Source organism: Oncorhynchus keta, chromosome 2 (assembly GCF_023373465.1).
Source record: "Oncorhynchus keta strain PuntledgeMale-10-30-2019 chromosome 2, Oket_V2, whole genome shotgun sequence".
Lineage (NCBI taxonomy): Eukaryota > Metazoa > Chordata > Actinopteri > Salmoniformes > Salmonidae > Oncorhynchus > Oncorhynchus keta.
This window is the reverse complement of record NC_068422.1, coordinates 45580757-45605816: the sequence shown is the minus strand read 5'-3', so window position 1 is coordinate 45605816 and position 25060 is coordinate 45580757. Positions and strand designations below refer to the sequence as shown.

The 25060-nt window shown below is 44.4% G+C and overlaps 1 protein-coding gene across 1 annotated transcript in view; it reads right to left on the bottom strand.

The window, feature by feature from the left end:
- Positions 1–21629, bottom strand: part of LOC118401238 (extracellular tyrosine-protein kinase PKDCC-like) — a 38894-nt gene extending 17265 nt beyond the window's left edge. The window contains exons 1-3 of the mRNA XM_035798590.2: positions 20545–21629; positions 11166–11288; positions 860–1125 (exon numbers count right to left, since the gene is read on the bottom strand). Of these exons, the coding sequence (XP_035654483.2) occupies positions 860–1125; positions 11166–11288; positions 20545–21345 (1190 nt within the window). The 5' untranslated portion in view covers positions 21346–21629. The remainder of the gene's footprint in view (positions 1–859; positions 1126–11165; positions 11289–20544) is intronic.
- Positions 21630–25060: the final 3431 nt, after the last annotated feature.

The following is a 25060-nucleotide window of genomic DNA, read 5'->3' as shown; positions in this document are numbered from 1 at the left end:
TATTTTGTGTGGACCCCAGAAATAGTAGCTGCTGCTTTTGCAACAGCTAATGGGGATACTAATAAAGTACCAAATACCTCCCAGAAGGACCTGAGACCTAAGACCATGCCTCCAGACTCCTGGCCTGACGACTCCTGGCTGTCCCTTCACCAGTCCATCTGGTCATGTTGCCGATCCAGTTATGCGGCTATGGAACCCTGACCTGTTTCACCGGACGTGCTACTTTGTGTCTCTCTCTCTCTCTCTCTCTCTCTCTCTCAATGCTTGGCTATGAAAAGCCAACAGACATTTACTCCTGAGGCGTTGGACTGTTGCATCCTCTATAACCACGGTGGTTATTATTCGACCCCGTTGGTCATCTAAACGTCTTGAAGAACGATCTGGCCTTAATGGCAATGTACTCTTATGACCTCCACCTGGCACAGCCAGAAGAGGACTGGCAACCCCTCGGAGCCTGGTTCCTCTCTAGGTTTCTTTCTAGGTTCTTGCATTACTAAGGTGTTTTCCTAGCCACTGCTTCCTCATATGCATTGCTTACTCCTTTGGGGTTTTAGAATGGGTATATCTGACTATATCTAACTATTTTTTGGGGAACTGCTGATGTAAAAAGGGCTTTATAAATAACATTTGATTGATGTTGATTGATTTCAACAGAACCACTCTAATCATACTATGATGTAACTAATTCAGTGGATGCTGATGTCCCTTTACATCAGAGGAAGAGCTCATTGTCATGGCTGAGATGCAATTAACCCAACCCACCCTCCAATTTCTCCCTCCCCCACCAGCCTCCCCACCAGCCTCCACTGAAATAGTTCTGATGATCATTTAACATGGCAGAGGTCTTGCTCCTCCTCACCTGTAGGCGTTGTAGAGGTTGCGCTTCTCGTTGATGCCCAAGCAGCGCCCTCTGCTGCAGGGGAGGGTGAAGTTGCGGGCGGGAAACTCCATGACGCAGTCGGAGGGGGAGCAGGGAGCCTCCTCTGTGCTGGCGTCATCCAGGTCTGTGACTTTGAGCTCCCCCGCCACCAGGACAAATTGGCGAGGCCTGAAGTCCAGCAGGGTGACAGAGCCCAGAGGGGAGTGGGCCAGGTAGTGGAGCAGACGCACTAGACTCAGACAGATCTGCAGCAGAGAGAGAGAGAGAGAGAGAAATAGTTTGTGAGTGTAATGTGCACTGTTCCTTTTATGATTCACTTTTGATTGTTTATTTATTTTCACTTGCTGCGGTCATATAAACATATGTTTCCCATGCTGGTAACTTCCGGCGCCGACTGAGATGGCCGCCTCGCTTCGCGTTCCTAGGAAACTATGCAGTTTTTTGTTTTTTTTTACGTGTTATTTCTTACATTAGTACCCCAGGTCATCTTAGGTTTCATTACATACAGTCGAGAAGAACTACTGAATATAAGATCAGCGTCAACTCACCATCAGTACGACCAAGAATATGTTTTCCGCGACGCGGATCCTGTGTTCTGCCTTACAAACAGGACAACGGAATGGATCGCTTGCAGCGACCCAAGGAAACGACTACGAAAAAGAGGGAAACGCGGCGGTGTTCTGGTCAGACTCCGAAAAGGGCACATCGCGCACCACTTCCCAGTATTCTTCTTGCCAATGTCCAGTCTCTCGACAACAAGGTTGATGAAATCCGAGCAAGGGTGGCATTCCAGAGGGACATCAGAGACTGTAACGTTCTTTGCTTTACGGAAACATGGCTTACTGGGAAGACGCTATCCAGGGCGGTGCAGCTAACGGGTTTCTCCACGCATCGCGCGGACAGAAACAAACATCTCTCTGGTAAGAAGAGTGGCGGGGGCGTATGCCTCATGACTAACGGGACATGGTGTGATGAAGGAAACATACAGGAACTCAAATCCTTCTGTTCACCTGATTTAGAATTCCTCACAATCAAATGTAGACCGCATTATCTTCCAAGAGAATTCTCTTCGATTATAATCACAGCCGTATATATCCCCCCAAGCAGACACATCGATGGCTCTGAACGAACTTTATTTAACTCTTTGCAAACTGGAAAACATTTATCCGGAGGCTGCATTCATTGTAGCTGGGGATTTTAACAAAGCCAATCTGAAAACAAGACTCCCTAAATTTTATCAGCATATCGATTGCGCAACCAGGGGTGGTAAAACCTTGGATCATTGTTACTCTAACTTCCGCGACGCATATAAGGCCCTGCCCCGCCCCCTTTCGGAAAAGCTGACCACGACTCCATTTTGGTGATCCCTGCCTACAGGCAGAAATTAAAACAAGAGGCTCCCACGCTGAGGTCTGTCCAACGCTGGTCAGACCAAGCTGACTCTACACTCCAAGACTGCTTCCATCACGTGGACTGGGACATGTTTCATTGCGTCAGATGGGAATATTGAAGAATACGCTGATTCGGTGTGCGAGTTCATTAGAACGTGCGTCAAGATGTCGTTCCCATAGCAACGATAAAAACATTCCCTAACCAGAAACCGTGGATTGATGGCAGCATTCGCGTGAAACTGAAAGCGCGAACCACTGCTTTTAATCAGGGCAAGGTGTCTGGCAACATGACTGAATACAAACAGTGCAGCTATTCCCTCCGCAAGGCTATTAAACAAGCTAAGCGTCAGTACAGAGACAAAGTGGAATCTCAATTCAACGGCTCAGACACAAGAGGCATGTGGCAGGGTCTACAGTCAATCACGGACTACAAGATGAAATCCAGCCCAGTCACGGACCAGGATGTCTTGCTCCCAGGCAGACTAAATAACTTTTTGCCCGCTTTGAGGACAATACAGTGCCACTGACACGGCCTGCAACGGAAACATGCGGTCTCTCCTTCACTGCAGCCGAGGTGAGTAAGACATTTAAACGTGTTAACCCTCGCAAGGCTGCAGGCCCAGACGGCATCCCCAGCCGCGCCCTCAGAGCATGCGCAGACCAGCTGGCCGGTGTGTTTACGGACATATTCAATCAATCCCTATACCAGTCTGCTGTTCCCTCATGCTTCAAGAGGGCCACCATTGTTCCTGTTCCCAAGAAAGCTAAGGTAACTGAGCTAAACGACTACCGCCCGTAGCACTCACTTCCGTCATCATGAAGTGCTTTGAGAGACTAGTCAAGGACCATATCACCTCCACCCTACCTGACACCCTAGACCCACTCCAATTTGCTTACCGCCCAAATAGGTCCACAGACGATGCAATCTCAACCACACTGCACACTGCCCTAACCCACCTGGACAAGAGGAATACCTATGTGAGAATGCTGTTCATCGACTACAGCTCGGCATTCAACACCATAGTACCCTCCAAGCTCGTCATCAAGCTCGAGACCCTGGGTCTTGACCCCGCCCTGTGCAACTGGGTACTGGACTTCCTGACGGGCCGCCCCCAGGTGGTGAGGGTAGGCAACAACATCTCCTCCCCGCTGATCCTCAACACGGGGCCCCACAAGGGTGCGTTCTGAGCCCTCTCCTGTACTCCCTGTTCACCCATGACTGCGTGGCCACGCACGCTCCAACTCAATCATCAAGTTTGCGGACGACACAACAGTGGTAGGCTTGATTACCAACAACGACGAGACGGCCTACAGGGAGGAGGTGAGGGCCCTCGGAGTGTGGTGTCAGGAAAATAACCTCACACTCAACGTCAACAAAACTAAGGAGATGATTGTGGACTTCAGGAAACAGCAGAGGGAACACCCCCTATCCACATCGATGGAACAGTAGTGGAGAGGGTAGCTAGTTTTAAGTTCCTCGGCATACACATCACAGACAAACTGAATTGGTCCACTCACACTGACAGCGTCGTGAAGAAGGCGCAGCAGCGCCTATTCAACCTCAGGAGGCTGAAGAAATTCGGCTTGTCACCAAAAGCACTCACAAACTTCTACAGATGCACAATCGAGAGCATCCTGGCGGGCTGTATCACCGCCTGGTACGGCAACTGCTCCGCCCTCAACCGTAAGGCTCTCCAGAGGGTAGTGAGGACTGCACAACGCATCACCGGGGGCAAACTACCTGCCCTCCAGGACACCTACACCACCCGTTGTTACAGGAAGGCCATAAAGATCATCAAGGACATCAACCACCCGAACCACTGCCTGTTCACCCCGCTATCATCCAGAAGGCGAGGTCAGTACAGGTGCATCAAAGCTGGGACCGAGAGACTGAAAAACAGCTTCTATCTCAAGGCCATCAGACTGTTAAACAGCCACCACTAACAGTGAGTGGCTGCTGCCAACACACTGTCATTGACACTGACCCAACTCCAGCCATTTTAATAATGGGAATTGATGGGAATTATGTAAATATATCACTAGCCACTTTAAACAATGCTACCTTATATAATGTTACTTACCCTACATTATTCATCTCATATGCATATGTATATACTGTACTCTACATCATCGACTGCATCCTTATGTAACACATGTATCACTAGCCACTTTAACTATGCCACTTTGTTTACTTTGTCTACACACTCATCTCATATGTATATACTGTACTCGATACCATCTACTGTATGCTGCTCTGTACCATCACTCATTCATATATCCTTATGTACATGTTCCTTATCCCCTTACACTGTGTATAAGACAGTAGTTTTGGAATTGTTAGTTAGATTACTTGTTGGTTATCACTGCATTGTCGGAACTAGAAGCACAAGCATTTCGCTACACTCGCATTTAACATCTGCTAACCATGTGTATGTGACAAATAAAATTTGATTTGATTTGATTTGATTTGCTAATAAAGCTCCTTTGGATTTAGTTGAATTGAGAGAGATGTTGAGGGAATGGTGGCTCCATATCTAAATCTGTTCAGGGTACATGAATCTACGTCTGTGCCAAATGTGGAGCCCTTATCTTAAAACAGTCCAGTTAGAGTATCCGCCCTGAAATTGGAAGGTTGGAAGGTTTTAGTGTAATTCTGTAGCAGATAAGAGAAATGACAGTGGGGATGAGTCAGTCTGTCATTATTTCCCTGATTCCATCTCTCTATTCCATTGCATTGTTCTCTTTTCCACTGCATTATTCTCTTTGGGGTTGACTGAGAGCAACCCCCCCCCTCCATTTCCTCGGTGAACACTCATAAATCCCTGAGAGAACCACATGAGTCTGTGTGTTTGTGTGTGCCCCTCTCCCATTGTGTGTGTCCAGGGGTCGAGGGTAAGGGCTGAAAGGGGCAAGGAAACACGTGAAAGGGGCAAGAGAACGCGTGAAAGGGGAATAGACACCTATATTATACAAACTATAAACCAAACATCTACGTTCCCAAGAGCAGAGAGGGGAGTGAGACAGAGGGAAAAGAGGAGGAGAGGAGGAGGAGCTGAACAGCTCATTTCTTTTCAAGCGAAACAAAAGCTGTTTTTAATGTACTGTGGATTAAGTGTGAGTGGGAGAGGTGAGACACAGAGCACTCAGGCGTGAGTTAGGGGCTGGAGCCTCTTTCTAACCCTAGTGAAGTAAGAGTAGTGCAACACTATGTCACACTATGTTTAAATGGGCAATTTGCAGTTGCTACATACATTTTTGGACTTATAAATGAATTGTTGGTATATATATAAAAAAACACTGTACAGGCTCAAAACGTTCATGTTGATATCGTGGATGGTCGGTCCTTGCATCTATAGTTCTGTCTATGAATTTGGGAGTGGTTACATTTCTCCAGCACCATCCCTCAGCTCCCTACCAAAACAATGGTGAGGAATTAGCATTCTTGCTGTTTCAACTGCTGATTTCCCCTTTAAATACTGGGTATTTTTTTTATTGATTTGATTCATAGCCATAGGTTTTTTCTATTCTGTCATTCTATTTGACCATACTGCGTATTGTAAATACTGCAATACAGGTTTAGATAGAATGCATCTATAATTTACATAAATGTAAATGAGCCTGACGTGAAGGTTGACAGACAGACTGCTGGGTGGGTGTGGTTAGTGAGGATGGAGGGGTTTAAGGGGATATGGGTGTGTCTGTCTCACTGACAGGGGCTGCAGGCCAGGGCCATCAAAGCCTTTGTCAACGCTCACAGGAAATGGTTACAGACCTAAATGGAGCATTTGAAATTCAGTGGCTTTACAGCGCGCCTCCCCAGAGTCTATTAATGCCTCATACGAATTGCAAATGCTCCGAGAAAAAGCATATTTTTCTTTCATTTCGCACTCCACATTTCAAGGGAAGGATCTTGGGTGACCTGACACTTAAGTTGTGGGGAAACAAAGGAGCAACCAAGAAAACAGCACACACAGATGCTGCATGAACACACACCGCACACACAAGATCCAGAGATAGTAAGTGGTGACACTCCATTGAAATAGTATTATTATATTTTAGGTAATAAAAATGTAGAAAATAATCATCTCATTGAATTTGTCTAACCTCATGCTCTGTTATTGCATTACGGTAAAATCGAGTTACATGGACAAAACCAAGACATCTTGTTTGAAATGCAATGGTTTCTCTCAAAGCTAGACAAAAGTCATTTTTCACTGTGCTTCAGATCCACTGAGTGAACCACAAAGACATTTACAGAGCCATTCAAAGAAAAGCAACTGATTTCTACGTGCAACTTAAAGTTATTTAAACGCTGTTTCTATCAGACTTACAACAAGGAACAAGCACTAGGAAGGAGTCTTTAAAAGCATGGTCGCGGTTTAAAAGTGGGAATTACTTACATTTTACTTTCACTAAGCCAGCGTTTCCCAAACTCGTTCTCGTTTTGTTTTTGCCCTAACACTACACAGCTGATTCAAATGATCAAAGCTTGATGATTAGTTGATTATTTGAATCAACTGTGTCCTGAGGACCGAGTTCGGGAATCCCTGCACTAAGCACTGGGTATTGTTCTCTGTGGAAGTACTCACAGGCTTGGAAACCCGTGTGGCTATCATTAAAGGCCCAGGAAATCAAAGTGGAAAGTTATCTCAGTCGATTTAAGATGAGGGAGGACGATTTTTGTAGTTTTAATGAGCATGTACTTATTTATATTAGCTACAGCATACTGGATAACTGTCATTCATATTCCATTCAGCCAGCTCAATGTAACATCGATTGGTTTAGGCTACTACACTCAAATTTTCCCTGTACCCATCATAAGGTTGCTACAAGCTAGGAGGTTGAGGGAAAAGTTTGAGTAATCAAGGTAATCAGACAGTGACACATTCAATACCACCTTGCACACTATTTACTGCATCTAGCTGATCTAGGGTGTGTAATCATTAGTCGGAAAGTTGCAAACAAAGGTTTCTATTGGACAAATTCAGTTATGTTTTCACCGTTTTTTTCCTCAGTTTTCTTCCATTTAAGAAATGTTTTTCAAAAGACTTCGGCAGAATGAATACACACCCCTGATCACCCGCAAACACAGTTCACGCTTGGATTGCGTCCTACCTGACAGGTCGCTCCTACCAGGTGGCGTGGCGAGAATCTGTCTCCTCACCACGCGCTCTCACCACTGGTGTCCCCCAGGGCTCTGTTCTAGGCCCTCTCCTATTCTCGCTATACACCAAGTCACTTGGCTCTGTCATAACCTCACATGGTCTCTCCTATCATTGCTATGCAGACGACACACAATTAATCTTCCTTTCCCCCTTCTGATGACCAGGTGGCGAATCGCATCTCTGCATGTCTGGCAGACATATCAGTGTGGATGACGGATCACCACCTCAAGCTGAACTCGGCAAGACGGAGCTGCTCTTCCTCCCGGGAAGGACTGCCCGTTCCATGATCTCGCCATCACGGTTGACAACTCCATTGTGTCCTCCTCCCAGAGCGCTAAGAACCTTGGCGTGATCCTGGACAACACCCTGTCGTTCTCAACTAACATCAAGGCGGTGGCCTGTTCCTGTAGGTTCATGCTCTACAACATCCGCAGAGTACGACCCTGCCTCACACAGGAAGCGGCGCAGGTCCTAATCCAGGCACTTGTCATCTCCCGTCTGGACTACTGCAACTCGCTGTTGGCTGGGCTCCCTGCCTGTGCCATTAAACCCCTACAACTCATCCAGAACGCCGCAGCCCGTCTGGTGTTCAACCTTCCCAAGTTCTCTCACGTCACCCGCTCCTCCGCTCTCTCCACTGGCTTCCAGTTGAAGCTCGCATCCGCTACAAGACCATGGTGCTTGCCTACGGAGCTGTGAGGGGAACGGCACCTCAGTACCTCAGGCTCTGATCAGGCCCTACACCCAAACAAGGGCACTGCGTTCATCCACCTCTGGCCTGCTCGCCTCCCTACCACTGAGAAGTACAGTTCCCGCTCAGCCCAGTCAAAACTGTTCGCTGCTCCGGCCCCCAATGGTGGAACAAACTCCCTCACGACGCCAGGACAGCGGAGTCAATCACCACCTTCCGGAGACACCTGAAACCCCACCTCTTTAAGGAATACCTAGAATAGGATAAGTAATCCTTCTCACCCCCCTTTAAGATTTAGATGCACTATTGTAAAGTGACTGTTCCACTGGATGTCATAAGGTGAATGCACCAATTTGTAAGTCGCTCTGGATAAGAGCGTCTGCTAAATGACTTAAATGTAATGTAAATGTAAAATAGAAACCTTTCCAAACCAAACCTTCATACCACATCCAAACAGCATCATTACTTTGATCTTTATATAATTCCTTCTCGCATCTACGCGGTCTCATCTCACCTTTTCCCTTTGCTTGTGGACTTCAGTGCACAACACAAAAGCTGTCTGTGACCAGGCAAACAAACCTTTCCAAATCTTCATACCATAACCACTAACTGCTACACACAGCCTACATCGTTGTCAGCATATTAGGTAACATCGGTCAACATACTAGAACTAACGTGTTCGTAAACCCACTACAATCATGTAGTACAGTGTACAGCAAGCAGTTTAGTAGTTCACCGGCAGGCCCTGGTGGCAAATTAATAAAATCAAATGCTTACCGTGACTTGGAAGAGTTCAAGTGTTGGGTAGCCATAGCCAGCTAGCTAACATCGCATTCCTCTCTGTTTGAGCTGGGTGTTTGAGTAGGCTAAACTTGCTAGCTGCATTAATTAGCCAAGTGAGTAAAATTCAAAGTGAAAAAACACAAAATAGTTCTCGCTGTCGCTTCTCCTTCATTTTTGAAGAAATTCGTTCATTCAAAACTGTTCTACTATTGTCTTTCTTTCTATTTGAGTCAACTACTCACCACATGTTATGCACTCCACATTTCAAGGGAAGGCTCTTGGGTGACAAGGGAGGCAGACCTGACGCTTATGTTGTGGGGAAACAACTACTAGTTATCTCCCTCACTGATCAGCTCAAATTCATATTGTTCACACTCGTTCTAACATGGACGAGGGCAGAGAAAGGTGGAGGGCGCCTGCTGTGCGTGCTGCTGTAAGAAACATGTGTCAAGAAACATGTGTCCACAATCCACCTCCCAGTCAGTCGCCTGCTACCTCTCCCCTCTACACAGGAGCGTCCCCCATCTATCCTGGACAAGCAGTATCAGTCAACATGACTATTGACACCAAAAGTGTGCTGAGTTAGGATAACAGAGAAGAACTGCTTTGGCAATGAAAGCTAGCTGTAGATTTGGCAAAGCAAGCTAGCTGTAGCTTGTGCTTTCAGTACTAGATTCATTATTTGATCCTTTGATTTGGGTGGACAACATGTCAGTTCATGTTGCAAGAGCTCTGATAGGTTGGAGGAAGTCCTCCGGCTGTTGTCATAATTACTGTGTAAGTCTATGGAAGTGGGTGAGAACCATGAGCCTCCTAGGTTTTGTAGTCAATGTACCCAGAGGACGGAAACTAGCTCTCCTCAAGCTGTACCATGGTGCTACCCCAGAGAGTGCTATGGAGGCTACTGTAGACCTTCATTGCGAAATAGATTGTTTTAGTCAATGATTTGGTGACGTGGATATATTTAGTATAGTTCTATCTAAAAAGGATAACTTTTTTCATGTTTCACAATTTTTATTTTTATGAAATTTACGGAGGAGGATGGTCCTCCCCTTCCTCCTCTGATGAGCCTCCACTGGCTGATGTATTTGGTGTAGTGAACTACACTATGAAGCTCCGTGAGGAAGCTCGGACTTTGGATAAAGGCCGCCTCTCCATGACAAATACAGTTTTGATTAGGGATGAAACAAATGATGCTTTAGGAGGTCATAGACTAGTGTGATGACATGTAGATAGGCTTAGTGTGTAGTGTTATAAATGGCAGTGACGGCGCATTCAAGGACGTGTTGAGCTGTGCTTGTGTCAATGGTTACACTGGGAACTCTTTAACTAACTTCCCCATGCCCAATTCCAAACCCACCCCTAGCCCTACCCCCTAGGCACTTGTACAAATCTGAAAGGATTGCATAGATGTAACTGATATGGAAGCTCAAGGCACTTAAGGAAGCCCAAGGCCTATCAGAAGGCATAGTGAAGCTATTACTATATATATCTCCATGCCTAGAGATATAGGTTGATTTGAAATTTGGCAATAATCTTTCCCACCCTGTATTCATCATCACAAAACATTTGTGATGAAGGATCTCTCAGTAGAAGAGCTGACTGTCTCAGTGAATCTCCTCCAGTCTTGCCAGTGAGGAAAGGAAGAAAGAGAGAAAGGAAGAGAAGAGAGGAGGGGATAGAGAGAAGAGAGGAAGAGAGCACTTGCTGGTGATTTCATGCACCGAAGCTCTTTCATCCTCTGTGTGGCAAGCGGGTGGACACTCCCCCGGCCACATGAAGCAATAGGAAATAATTAGAGCGCGGCTCTGTGGCGATAGTGATCGGCAGACCCGGCCCGGGGGCCCAGGCGGCACACAGGTCCATGTTACCCAGCTAGGGAGGCAGGAAACTGAGTAGGAGAAGGGCCCTGGCTCTGGAAATACCATCCGCTATACCAGTAGTGTCCCTATAAACCAGGTTAACCAAGCCCATGTTTCAGCTAATTCGCTCTACATTCTGAGTCAGCCTGCAATGGGTTTGAGTCACAGGCCTTAGTATCTACTTACGCATGTGACCTCCCCTCAGTCCCTCAGTAACACCTACCAGAATTCAGCCTATGCTGTTGACTCATACATGTTGCACACGGTTCAGTGAGAGAGAGGATATCACAAGACGTTGACAAGATAATGATAATGTCAATATAGCAATTTGATTAAAACCCTGTTTTAAGTGAGTGCTTAAGTGAAATGTGTGTGTTGTCCGCTAACACTCACCCTGAAGCGTTCCTCCCAGGAGGTCTGCAGTAGTTGGATCATCTCCAGAGGACTTCCCAGCTCTGTGATGGCTGTCACCGTGTCCTGGATGTCATTGCTGTCTTGGTAGCAGTAGCCGTACAACTGGAGAGGACACCGAGAAACACTGGTTCTTCATCTATACACACACGATATATACACTGAGCGTACAAAACATTAGGAACACCTTTTTAATATTGAGTTGCACGCCCTTTTTGTCTTCAGAACAGCCTCATTTAGTCGGGTCATGGACTCTACAAGGTGTCAAAAGCGTTCCACAGGGATGCTGGCCCATGTTGACTCCAATGCTTTCCACAGTTGTGTCAAGTTGGCTGGATGTCCTTTGGGTGGCGGACCATTCTTGATACACACGGGGAAACTGTTGAGCGTGAAGAACCCAGCATCGTTGCAGTTCTTGACACGCTCAAACCGGTGCGCCTGGCAGCTACTACCATACCCCGTTCAAAAGCACTTAAATATTTTTTCTTGCCCATTCACCCTCTGAATGGCACACAGGCACAATCCATGTCTCAAGGCTTAAAAATCCTGTTTCCTCCCCTTCATCTACACTGATTGAAGTGGATTTAACAAGTGACATCAATACGGGATCATAGCTTTCGCCGGGATTCACCAGATCAGTCTATGTCATCATGCAAAGAGAAGGTGTTCCTAATGTTTTGTACACTCCGTGTAAACCTGAGCCGTCAGTGACAAACAATCTCATTCGGAAGATTGAATTACTGTATGTTGCATGCATTCTGATGTTTTTCAAATGAAAACGCAATGAGACATGCGAGAGCTTTGGCACTCATTAATGTTTCCTTTGGTCGATTGAAGTAGTTTTACTCTCCTCTTTCTTGCTATGGTAAGCGCCTCCTAGAGATGCCGGCCCTTTGCTTGCATAAACATTTGTGTAAGATAATTTGTGCCAGAAGAACTGGTTAAAATAAGTGGGCATGAAATGCAATCTAAAAGCATAACAACCAATACGGCTGTCAACCATATCATCGGGGAAAACACTGACTATGCAAAACAGAGAAGGTGGCATTGCATGTTGTTTATTGGTTAATAAAAGGCTTTTACAAGTGAATGATGTGAGAATGTAGCATTGTCTGAGAGTAAAGTAGTGGAGGCTTCATACTCTCTGAGGGTGACTACTGCGTGTTAGCAGTTTGGGTGTGCCTGTGAAGAGCGATGCAGAGACATTTTATAGCGGTGCTGTGTGATGGGAAATGTGAGGTGCCCAGTGGGAGGAGAGCAGGGGCCTGTGGGCAAGGCTGGCAGAGTGGCCCCTCACCCCACCACTGGGTGCAGCATGACAAACACATGAAGAAGACTGCTCTTAAATCAGCCCCTTTTCCTTGTGCAGTGAGAAAAGCATGTATGAATTGAGTTCAGTTGAGGTTAAGTTTTCGAGTGTTGTAGAGTCTCTTTATTCCACTCTGTAAAAAATAAATGTTCTGTTGAGTATGTGAATCTAAAGTGCATTTTTGCAGCAAAAGAAGAATGGTGTTTATTTTTTATACTGCCATCAATGCAGGACTAACACCTTTTTTTGGAGTGAGTGAGTGAGTGAGTGAGTGAGTGAGTGAGTGAGTGAGTGAGTGAGTGAGTGTGAGTGTGAGTGTGAGTGTGAGTGTGAGTGTGAGTGTGAGTGTGAGTGTGAGTGTGTGCGTGTGAGATTGCCCTTGGCAATGCCAGAGTAGCTTTCCCAGGGGTTGGAGTGTACGGAAAGTTTTGTTATCTGAGATTGAATTCACAGTAATGACTATTATCAGCACACGCCATCTCCAGGCTGTGTGTACTGTATGCACCACGTCTGCAGCCAGTGCTGGAGTTGTTGGTATTGTGTGCAGCGGAGGAGGCATTCTTGTGCGAACACGACGACATCAGGGCAGTGTTTTCCCTCCATGTCAGACTAGACTCATTGGCAGCTAAGGCTGCCCAGAGTGAGATAGCAGCTGTACGCATGCTGGGGCAGTGTTTGTGTTTGCTTTGAATCTGGTGCCATTTTGTCTGACTGAGGTTCAGAGGTCACCCACCTCGGTCGTTTGATCATGTCTTTTTACTGAGAAAGGCATGACCGCATTGAAGCGTTTCAGAGAAATATGACACCTGTGCAAATGTATTTATATATTTCTGCAACGGGATTCTGAACGGTTCGGTTGTGAGTGCTGTTCTGAGTTCAGAATCTATTCTGTTAATTGTGAGTTCAGGTCTAGATGTGTCTCTGTTTCCTCTGTACATAGAGGTTTATCTAAGTTGCATCTTTGGATGGGTGTATATAGAGCATGAGAGAGCTTGGCCTTAGTGAAAAGGCTGAGAAAATCTGAGGTGAGGTAAGTGTGAAAAGGCAGGCACGTTAGGAGCCAAGCCTATTAGGCCAACCTCCTGGCAGTTCACCACTTTCCCGGCCAGAGGCAGGAGTGAGTCAGCATGCCATAGCACAGCATGGCCTCACCGGGAACAGAGAGGGGGGCCAAGGGCCAGGGCCACAAACACACACCAGCCCAGGGACCAGTCACACTCACACAGGCCAAACCCCCACTGGCCAGTTGGCTGTACACACAAGAAGTGAGTTGAAGGAAGGTTGTAAGGTCTCTCTGTTCTTACTAAACTAAATGTAGGGTAGCGGGAACGTGCATTTCAACTGAGACCGGTTAATAATGCTGAGAGTTGAAGATGGACAAAGAATCCATGCAGGTTCTGCTTGAGGTGAGGCCGGGTAACCAGGGTAGCGGTCAGAGTGAGACGCGTCTAGCAGCCAAGAGGGGGGTGCTGCTGCTGGAACGGTTGCCCTGCTCGAGTAGCAGATGAAATAGTCGAGAACATATGCGATGCGCGTCATAATATGCCAACGCACCGGTGCTCCACAAAAGCATTTCTGTGTGGGACATTATTAATGTGTAAATAAACGCCGGGGTCGGCAGGGCAGTTAACCCAGTCACCACGCGCTCTTAACGAAGGCCTCCTGGCCCCAGATCAAACCGGCCCCGGGGAGGACATGTTTGTCCAGAGGTGAAATCCCCAGCATCTGCCAGAGCCCAGAGCACACTGCTGCTCTTCTGTTGGACACGGTCACTGCAGGACTGAGGGTCAGTCATACAAGAACACCTCTATCATACCAACCGGATTCTCTCTGGATCTCTGCTACGGACTGGGTGGGGACTTACTGTAAAGCCCAGTACAAAAAGTAGAGCTTTTCATTTCACTCACAAATCAGGTAATAAGTAACATACTTTGAACTATTATTCATGAAATTGTGTGAATTGCATGTTTGAAGTGTATCCATGTGCAGCATAGGGGTTTAACTTAGTGCTCGCGTGCGTGCGTACATGCGTGCGTGCGTGCGTGCGTGCGTGCGTGCGTGCGTGCGTGCGTGTTTATCCTTGTGGGGACCAGAAGTACTCACGAAGATAGTAAAACAAGGGGACATTTTGCTGTTCCACAAAATTAAAAAGGCTATTTTCGGCATAGGGGTTAGGTTTACAGTTACAATTAAGGTTAGGGTTACAATTAGGGTTAGTTTAGGGATTTCGGGTTAAGGTTAGGGTTCATATTAGGGTTAGGTTAAGGGGTTCGGGTTAGGTTGAAGGAAAATAGGATTTTGAATTGGAATCAATTGTTTAGTCCCCACAAGGAGTGTTAGAATTAGAATAAGAGTTTTTGGTAGCAGCATGTGTGTGTGTGTGTGTGTGTGTGTGTGTGTGTGTGTGTGTGTGTGTGTGTGTGTGTGTGTGTGTGTGTGTGTGTGTGTGTGTGTGTGTGTGTGTGTGTGTGTGTGTGTGTGTGTGTGTGTGTGTGTGTGTGTGTGTGTGTGTGTGTGTGTGTGTGTGTGTGTGTGTGTGTGTCGAATTACATTAATGGTTGGATTTGGTATGCCTTGTTTTAATCAGAGACTTGGACCAAGTGCAACTGGCAGAAAACCCTCTGTCATTTTCCTTTTCCATGTGAATTCATCCTAGTACATTAGATGGACTTGATACTCATAATGCATTAAATAGAGGAGGGTGAAATTGTTAAAACCGTAAGTTTGGGTGCATAAAGGGGTTTAAACGTTTTGAGTTTCGATGATTACACACTCCGTTTATTACATCTTTCCCCTTATATAATTTGCATGACTTCATAGGGTTGAAAACAAAGTCTGGACGCGAGCGTTCTGGAAGACAATATGTATGACTGCTAACTTAGTACTTTTTGGATGACTGTAAAATCTACCGAATTCTTCTTTTTTTTTTGTTGCTGAATTTGGTGCCTTACATCCTCAACGAAATAGGGAAGGAAGCATATGGAAAAAGAAAAAAGTTTGTTGAGTAAGAACTCTCATCGACTTCTTTTCTCCAACCGCTCAGTAAAAATAAACAACATTTTAAAAAACGGTGTCGTAGGAGAGGAAAGAATTTACTCCCAATACTCTGGAGTGACATTCACCTTCTTATTTCCTCCTTAAACACATCACGGGGTTTTTGTCAAATCAATACCTGACCTTCAGACTACCAGTTAACAGGAGCTGAGCATGTTCTCAGAGTGAAATGAAGGGGAGAAGTTGCAGAGCTTCAACTAATGCAAATGATGTGGGAGACTCGCTGGCCATATCAAATAATGTTTCACACCAATGTCACTTCATCTGATCAAATTATTGTTCACATTCCTCTTTTAAAACTGGGGGGACTTTTATTCATGTTCTATGAGCACATGCACAACAGCCCATATTCAACTTCAAAACTGTACTTTTCCTTGACTTTCTTTATCTGTTATGACGTGCATGTATTGTATATTCTCGGAAGGTTTCAGAGCAAGAAGACAAGCAGAAATGTCCTATGTTTATGTGGTGACGGTCTGGGGTTCTGGGGGTCATGAGGGCACCCTGCTCTCCATGTAGAGTGTGGGGGCTGCAGGGCTGCTGAGCCCCAACATACCCGAGGGGTTGATCAGAAACAGGGCTGAGGGCTTAGCGAGGCAGGCCAGGCCCAGGACAACAGTTATCTGGCGTTCTCTTTTCTCCCCAGCTTCCTTCCCAAGGAAGACGCAGGTTAAAGTGTTAACCCCGGGCTTAATTGCAACTCTGTCTCCAGTCCACTCATCCTCAAACTGACCCCAAGGCCCACAGACACCCAGCTTTCACATTAACACAACCTGGTTACTGATTCCCCAACTAACGGAGGAGATCTACTGAGCAGGCCCTGGGGGAGAGAGGGAGAGGCTGACAGGCTTGTGTAAACATAATCCAGCTACACAGCCAGAAACCCTGCAGCAGCCCAGAGGTCCCACCACTCTCAGATCATTTGTATCCACCACGTATACTTTCGCTGACAGGTAGCCCTTACATGCATGTCATTAAATAGACACTCATATCCAGAGGGAATGCATACATTTTCATCATTTTTATTTGTATTTTCTTCCATACTGGTCCACCATGGGGACTCGAACCCACAACTGTGGTGTTGCAAGCGCCATGCTCTACCAACTGAGCCACACGGGCCCTCCTCCCCTCCTTCCCTCCGTCCCGCACACCCCTCAGTCCGGGCAGGCAAGCAGCCCCCTCTTGTTATCTCCCTCACTGATCAGCTCAAATTCATATTGTTCACACTCGTTCTAACATGGACGAGGGCATAGAAAGGCGGAGGGCACCTGCCGTGCGTGCTGGTGTAAGAAACATGTGTCCACAATCCACCTCCCAGTCAGTCGCCCGCTACTCCTCCCCTCTTCACAGGAGCGTCCCCCATCTATCCTGGACAAGCAGTATCAGTCAACATGACTATTGACACCAAAAGTGTGCTGAGTGAGGAGAACAGAGATGAACTGCTTTGGTTTCTACCTCTGATCCCACTCTCTCCAGTGAGAGAGCATTGAGCCTCTGTCTCCTCCTCTCATACTGAGGACTGGCCAGAGGCAGACACTAACCAGACAGTGTGCTGTTGAGTGTTTTGCTCAGACAGAGCCAGACTTCATTACTCTAACAGGATATATTGGATCAGCAGAGCTGGACATTAAATACTCTTTGGGATACTAAACATACAAAAAACGTTTACTTGCAATCAACCAGTTGTTTAGTTTGCACCATTTTTTTTGGTAAATGATGCATTGATGTCAATGGGAGATTTACGTGACAAATATTGTTATACATACAGATCTCAAGTTATGATTCTATAGTCAAATGAATATCAACCTAAGCCAGCTAAAATAAACATTTGTTTTAGTAATGGAGATATTGCTCTAATTCAGTCTTAAAGTTAATACATGATTTATTCCAGTGATTTATTCTTTCTACGGCTAGTGGAGCATGCCAGTTAACTTTACCCTAGAAGTCATTCAGGCATTTTTCCTGGTGCACAAAAAAAAGTGCATGTATTAGCCTTAAGGCCAGTGTGCTCATGTTCATAGAGGAATGAAAAGGAAATAATATTTTCCCTATGATTAGAGAGAGAAATTCCATACCATTTCCAGTTTATGTTGACATTTTCTAAAGCAATTCCTGTAATCCCTCAATGTAGCTTCCATGCCAGAAAATGAATTTTGTTATTTATGTTTATCCTGAAATAAATCATCTTGGTATTATTCGCTTATGACAACGATGACAGAGTGGGATAGCCAAAGTGCACTTTCCAGTCACACAAATGCTAGCATGTACGTGTGTATACGCCTGTGTGTGTGTGTGTGTGTGTGTGTGTGTGTGTGTGTGTGTGTGTGTGTGTGTGTGTGTGTGTGTGTGTGTGTGTGTGTGTGTGTGTGTGTGTGTGTGTGTGTGTGTGTGTGTGTGTGTGTGTGTGTGTGTGTGTGTGTGTGTGTGTGTGTGTTGCACTGTGAATAGCCAGAAAAGTCTGAGTGGACACACAAACCCAAAAAGTTTTTTTTTTAAATGTACACAAATAAACACTCCTGTATTACAGTCAATGTTAATGTAAGTCTGTACCTATTACAACACGGACTAGTTAGTGTGCGATGAGAGATGGGCAGCTACTATATTGGGCTCTACCCCCCCCCCCCTGACTCCGCAACGGAACTTCTATAACGAAAATAACTTCCTATTGATGAATAAATCAAGTAAAACATTAAATACAGTCCAGATGTATTGACATGCTGTAGTGACATGTCGTCCTCCTGTTCAGTGCAGTTGTCAAAAAAGAATGTCTGGTCATAGCTTGGCCATCCAGTTTTGAGGAGAGTTTTGATATGAGTTAATACTGTGAAATATCTTATTATTGAATGTAAGTCAATTGAAAGACACCCAGTTAGTTATAAGTCAAAGATTGAAATAAGTTACAACAAAAAAAGTGATAACGGCCTAACTCTCCATAGCCTTACTAATGAGGCCTAACTCCCCATAGCCTTACTAATGTCTAAAAATGTCAAGAAAAAAAAGAATGTTTTACGTACATTGGTTTTATATGTTAATTTTGTATTTTAATTCAAGGTTAATGTGGGTTTAACATTGTTTGACAATAACATGTGCTTTACAATAATACACATTTTATAAGGGTGTGATATTGTTTTATTGTTTGCAATTTAAATCTCGATAAGAATGTACACTCCCTCTAAAGCTTCATACAGGGTAAATAACTTGATTACGGGCCAGATATTCACCTATATCCTAGGCTAAGGTATCATTCTTAATTAAAATGTTTCTACATTCACCATGCAAACAAAAAGATCAAGTCTGATAGAAGCGACTCAATATAGGTATGACACATTTAGTTTAAATAGATACCTATTGACTGTGCTAACAAAATACTTATGTATAGCAATTCTGATCAAAAGATCAAAAACTTATAATATTGTCCAGAAAATTATTTTAGGAAGCATAACTGATTACATGTATTGTATTTTAATAAATGTTCTGTATAGACTATTTGGCTACTGTCTTGGTTCTGTTGTACCATCCTATAAAACAGTAGGTCTATCTTGAAAACGTGACACGTTTTACTTGGTTTAAAGTGCAACTATTGTTTTACCTTAAATTAGCCGATCTACTTTTTTTTATTGTTATAATAACCAGCCTACACTTGAATTCAAAAACAAAACGGCACGTTTTCCACTGGTTTGATGACTACGTGTCTATCTATCCAGCAACAGTTGCGATCAAAGAATGAAATGCCCTCGACAATGTCGTTTGGATTGCTGTTGTTTGGATATTGTAATTGGGCCTCATGCGGTACACATTACAGTAAAGCACAGACTTAGGCCTATATGCTGTAGCCTATAAATGCCACTGTAACCAGTACCTCAAGGCCATATATTTTCTCAAACAGTAGCCTATCATCTGAAACATTAGAAGAACATTCTTCAAATATTGGCCCTACCTATATCGGACAATGTGAGATGCTTGAGTATAGGCGTGCAACTGTTATTGTGCATACATCTAGGGATACGTGTACAGGCATTACTATTTGTAGACCTACATTGTAGGCCTATGTGGATTATACATGCTTTATTGGTGTGGATATTGATAAGGCTATTTGGCCTAGGCTACTTATCTCCGTCTGAATTGTAAAATCGTCCTTTACGCATGCATGCACTTATATTGGTGACGTTATAGACAAGCTGCTTAAAGACGCGCTGTTAATATAACGTAATAAAAAGGCCTTCTTACTTTTTTTTACACAAATGTATTATGATTTACCCGCGTATCGGTAGGCTACGCCACAGATCTGGTGTAAATGCAAATAAAATACAAGGTAATATGCGGCAAAGCCTCGGGCGTCTCACCACTCACCGGCTTGTGTACCATGCAGATCCAGCAACCCGCTGAACGGCTTAACATCGAAAGGGTAACAATGAAGCGATGGCGCTCATTCAACTCCAAACTATTAATCAGCCACTAAACGGACAACACATCCTCCAAATAGCACTATTAATAATAGGCCAACCATGCACTTATTTCATGTTGCCTATTTTGTTTTCACTGCACTCTGGACTTCTCATGTCAACTCGTGGAAGTGAAATACACACCAATTTCCAAAGTGTTCAACCCATGTGTCACTTTTGACACGCCGAGAGGCTTAATGTAACGTTTCACACCTATGGTTATTCAGTCATTAGGGAAAGAATGATTCGTGGTTTGGCTGTTGGTATAAGACAAAATGGCAATTAACTAACTTCGATACTGCGTAAAGAGCACAAATGGGGTTAAATTTGAAGTCAAGCTTCAATGATTTATAGGGCCACTGCTACAACGAAATTAATGGATTTCAGATAAAAATCCTTTAGGCAATAGGCAACAAAAACAAAGATATACTACATCTTAAATAGGTCTGTGTGTGATACTAGGCCTATGGCTAAATAAATAATTGTGCAACAGAAATGGCTAAAAGACACCGATCAGTAAGGTATGAATTTGTTAGCTAGCCTAGATATAGATTACCTTCAGAATGTTGGGGTGCTGTAGCATTTCCATCAGCGTCATTTCTTTCACTATTTTGAAGGACGCCAGTCTGTAGCAGTCTCCAGGTGAACCATATTTCTTTACGCAATTTTCCATATCGTGTCCCCCGAAATCCACTGATTTCAGAGCCACCGACAAGCTGTTGTTGAGAGACGCCTTGTAGACAGCCTTTGTGTAGCCTGAGCCGAGGTACTGAACATTGGTCACGTTGTCTATGCTGCTGCAGCCAAGCATCCGAGTACCGTTAACGCTGCTCAAAGTCATAGTGAAATCTTTCCGTGATGCTGTGGGCATGTATATGGAAGGTGAAAGTCGATTTTGAAAATGCGTCTGTCGGTTTTCGGTTCGCTCAATTACTTTGATAGGGTCCCAATTGTCCCCTGGCTCTGAATCCATGAGCCTGCGTCTCTCCAGCTGGCGGACTGGGTCTCCGGTGCCAGACCCATGTGCTTGGCGCTGACGGTACCGCACAACCTCATCGAATCTTTCTCGTATCTGCAGCAGAAGGTCCTGATGATGCCTGCTTCCTACGGCAGGTTTACTATTGGACTCGGCCACAGCTTCAGTGACTGACTCGCCGACTTGAAGCTGCGAATCGCCTGTAACCTGCTGCTGTTTTTCGTGGTAGTACCGATGTACTCTATGGTCGTGGTTCTGATGGTGCTCAAACCCTGGTATATACAGCAAATTCATCAGTGTACCAAGGAAGAAGGCAAAACAGAAGCCTGCCGCAACCACTATCCTTCTGCGCTTCATTGTGATCAATTTTATTAATACCATTAAAATAGGTCTGTTTTCGCCTCCAGCCCCCGCCTAGCAGTCTACCACCTCTGTAGCCTTGCCCGGAGTCCACCGTTCTATCGTGCGCGTCAGAACTTAATGGTATACTGATGCCTCGAACGATGCCGAATGCGCTATGATCACGTCTTCATCTTGATTATGATTTATGCAGCCAAGCAGGTTGAAGATCCTCCCCATATAGGGTTGATCATGGTGATACACTTGCCTTCACAGACTGCAAAGCCCACCACTTATGTAGCCTATGCGCGCATCAGGCAGGGGTCCTCTCTCGTAGCCTACTAGAAGCCCCCTGAGCGACTGAACAACCGTGACGCCACTGTGATTGACAGCATACGTATATCATGCAGCTGTGAGCACTGTAGTTCTTCAGGCAGTGCGTTTTCATTAGGGTACGTCTTACATAGAACATTTTACAACTACACTACCCATGGTGCAATGTGAAAAAATCCATACACTGGACACTGATTTCCAACAAACCAGCAGCTGTGGGGCAGTGTTTGAGGGTTCTTCGAAATGCCTTTTCGAGTAATGGCACGCGCAAAAGCTGACCACTGAAGCGAGTGATGAAAGCGCATTAGTTGATTGATGGACATTAATAATAATATCTAGTATTGCTCTTGATGGATGGATCTTATTTTAAATCACAATTTTGAATGGCTAGGCTTATATGTGTTTTAAATATAGACTTAATTTAATGGTTTGCGAAACCCTTTCTAATAGGGGCCTACGCCTCAGCAAAATAAAATGGGATGCCTAGAAAGCATTGAACTGAAATGTGTCTACCCCATTTGACCTAAACCCTCAATCAGAGAGGTGCAGAGGGTTGTCTTAATCGACATTCACGTCATCGGCGCCCGGGGAACAGTGGGTTAACTGCCTTGCTCGGGGGAAAACGTCAGGTTTTTACATTGTAAACTCCGGGATTCGATCCAGCAACCTTTCGGTTACTGGACCATCGCTCCTACCTGCCAGACTACCTGGTCACTCCTTAATATAAGGCAATTGGTTATGTCATCCATATTATAAATTGGTACCTATCTCGTAGATGTTATTCTGATGGTCTATTGTTACACAACATGTCAAGTAGGCAAGTTGAAATGTTTTCAATGAATAATGAGCATTGCCTTTAGAAGAGACAACAAACATTTTGAGCACAATGCTTTTCAGCAAGTATTGCATTTAGCTAACACTTTTGGATTGCTTTAAATCTACAACCTCGCTTTTAAATTGATAGAGAAGTTCAGACTCCTTGCAGGATGAAGTTATGCGAGCCCCTCTGTTACTTGGAAAGAAAAATGTGTATAATTATGTCTCTGGGGTCTGAGAAGTAAAACTAAATTAAAAGCAGACATTACGAAAAAGGGTGTATAAATAATCAAATAATAGGCTCCAATAAGGCTTTGTTCAACTCGGCTGAGATAAGCATTCCTCGAATGGAATCTCATGTTAGCCAGCACCCCCGCCTTCCTAAATAAATCCCGTGGTGTTTGTCTACTGTAAATACACTGTAGCAGTGCCAGCGACGTTAAAAAAAAGAATGAGCCACGACCCCTTTTTAGTGGGCCCAAACAAGAGAGTTCACGCAGAGGTCTCGCTCTCTATTGTGGTAAACAATGACGAACTCTAAAATAATGTTATTAATAATGCCCTCGATTTTTTTATTGGATTACTTTTAATGACAAATTAGTTATTTCTGGTGTTGCAGAGGCGAGACCGAGCGGCCTCTATGGCTTCGTTAGGCCAAAAAAAATCGTCAGGATGACGCGGCGAGACCAGTCTAAACCCTGCTGGGTCTCCGGATAGTGTAGACCTGAATGCTAGTGACACGTCTATCCATCAAACCCACATTACCATGCTGTTAGCAACTAATTAACACATACAATCAACCTGGAAACTGAACAAACAAAGCGGAGACAGCGGGGCGCAGCCGCGTGAGGAGGGGGTAGGGGGGCTTATAGCTTTAGTTAATATATATTAGTCTCGGTTTTAAAAAGGTCAGAGTAGTGTAGAAATTATTATATTACATACTATTATATTATACTATATTAGCCTACATTGTATATTAGGAACAATTGGGCCTTTTTGACAGATTGGTAAGGATATACCTCATTATAGTAACTATGCCTATACCACTGTATCCCACACCAAATTGTTTAGTGTAAGGAGCTGTTCTTAATACTTTAAGACTGTTTTTGTCCAAAAGTGGCATGGCTGTAGAGAAGAGTTGCTTAGGAGGATGATAATTATACATTCTGACAATAATAGTGATTTATAGTAATACTAATAATTAAATAATTAACAATTTGTGTATTTGACGTTTCTTTTTCTTTACTTTTACACACAGTGATTGCATTCAATCATTGTTATCTGGTAATATAAATGGCTCATTAGAGAATGATTGGTTACACTTATCTAGGCCTATTTAGCAAAGTCATCCTTACATTGTGATGTAAATTATATATTTTTTTAAATTGAACCTTTATTTAACTAGGCAAGTCATTCTTATTTACACTGACGGCCTACCCCGACCAGACCAGACCTGGACGGCGACGCGAACCAGAGACTGTAGTGACACCACTTGCACTAAGATGCAGTGCCTTAGTAAATACATATTAGTTAATATTTAGGCCTATTTTTGCAGCCCAACTGTGCAAGATAGCCTAATCACCATAACGCACTGACACAAAACGTTTACAATTGTTTCTTTGACTGGATTTTAGAGTAGCAGGAGTGATGTGTAAGGAAATTGTATTTTCCTCATGAGTGGTGCAGTTGTTGCTGTAGTATTTCCGATTCCCTACTACAAGGGTGGAGAGGTCATTTATTTGTATGGCCTGGTTAGGGGCGGAGGCCTACAGCTCTGCGGGTGGGGAGGCCCAGTGCCCCTCAGGGGAGCTATCATGCATTAATCCCACTTAAATAACTTCATTTTCTTGAATATTTCTGGGGACAATAGCCAAACATAGTATTCTTATAACCACTGTGCTGCAGGGCCTAACCTTTTTAAGGTTTCCATTTAACCGGCCGTTTACATGAGAATCCTCACAGAGGGAGTGGTGGTTGGCTGGCTCGGGGGGTGACGGATTAGCCTGCTGCAGTGCAGGAATGTTTAGCCTTTGCTGTCCCTTTGTGATTGGAGCAACCTACGGCTGCATGTGACTGAGCTAATCCTTTTTACGTTCTATTTTCTGAGGGTGATAATTATAGCCTATGCTTCGGTTACTGTAAGCCACACATTCATTCAAATGGTTATGGGGGGCATAGGTTGACCATTCATTGTGTGCTTAAGTAGACCTAATATGTCACCCGCAGTAAATGACATGTGTCAATCAATCAAGTTTGAGACGAAAATAATGATCAGCAAACTGCAAATGTGAGAGGTATAAATATATTAGCTGTAAACGTGTACATTTTGTTGCAAGGACCCAAAGGTCAAAAAGAAATGAGCTAGTTTCTTGGATAAGCCTTTTTAGCCAGAGTCATTTCTGAATCAGAACTTCAATGTACAGCGGAGTCAAGTCAACTGGAGCTGTTTTTAGTCAATATAATTAATTTCTGAACAGTGTCTTGATGTTGTATCTATTACATTTGCTGTGTTTCTTATTCATGGTTTTGATTTTAGAAATGCACTGTACATGTATTTAATTTCCCACTTTGGTGCCAAGCTTTTTTATGGTCCGTTTAAGTTGAAACT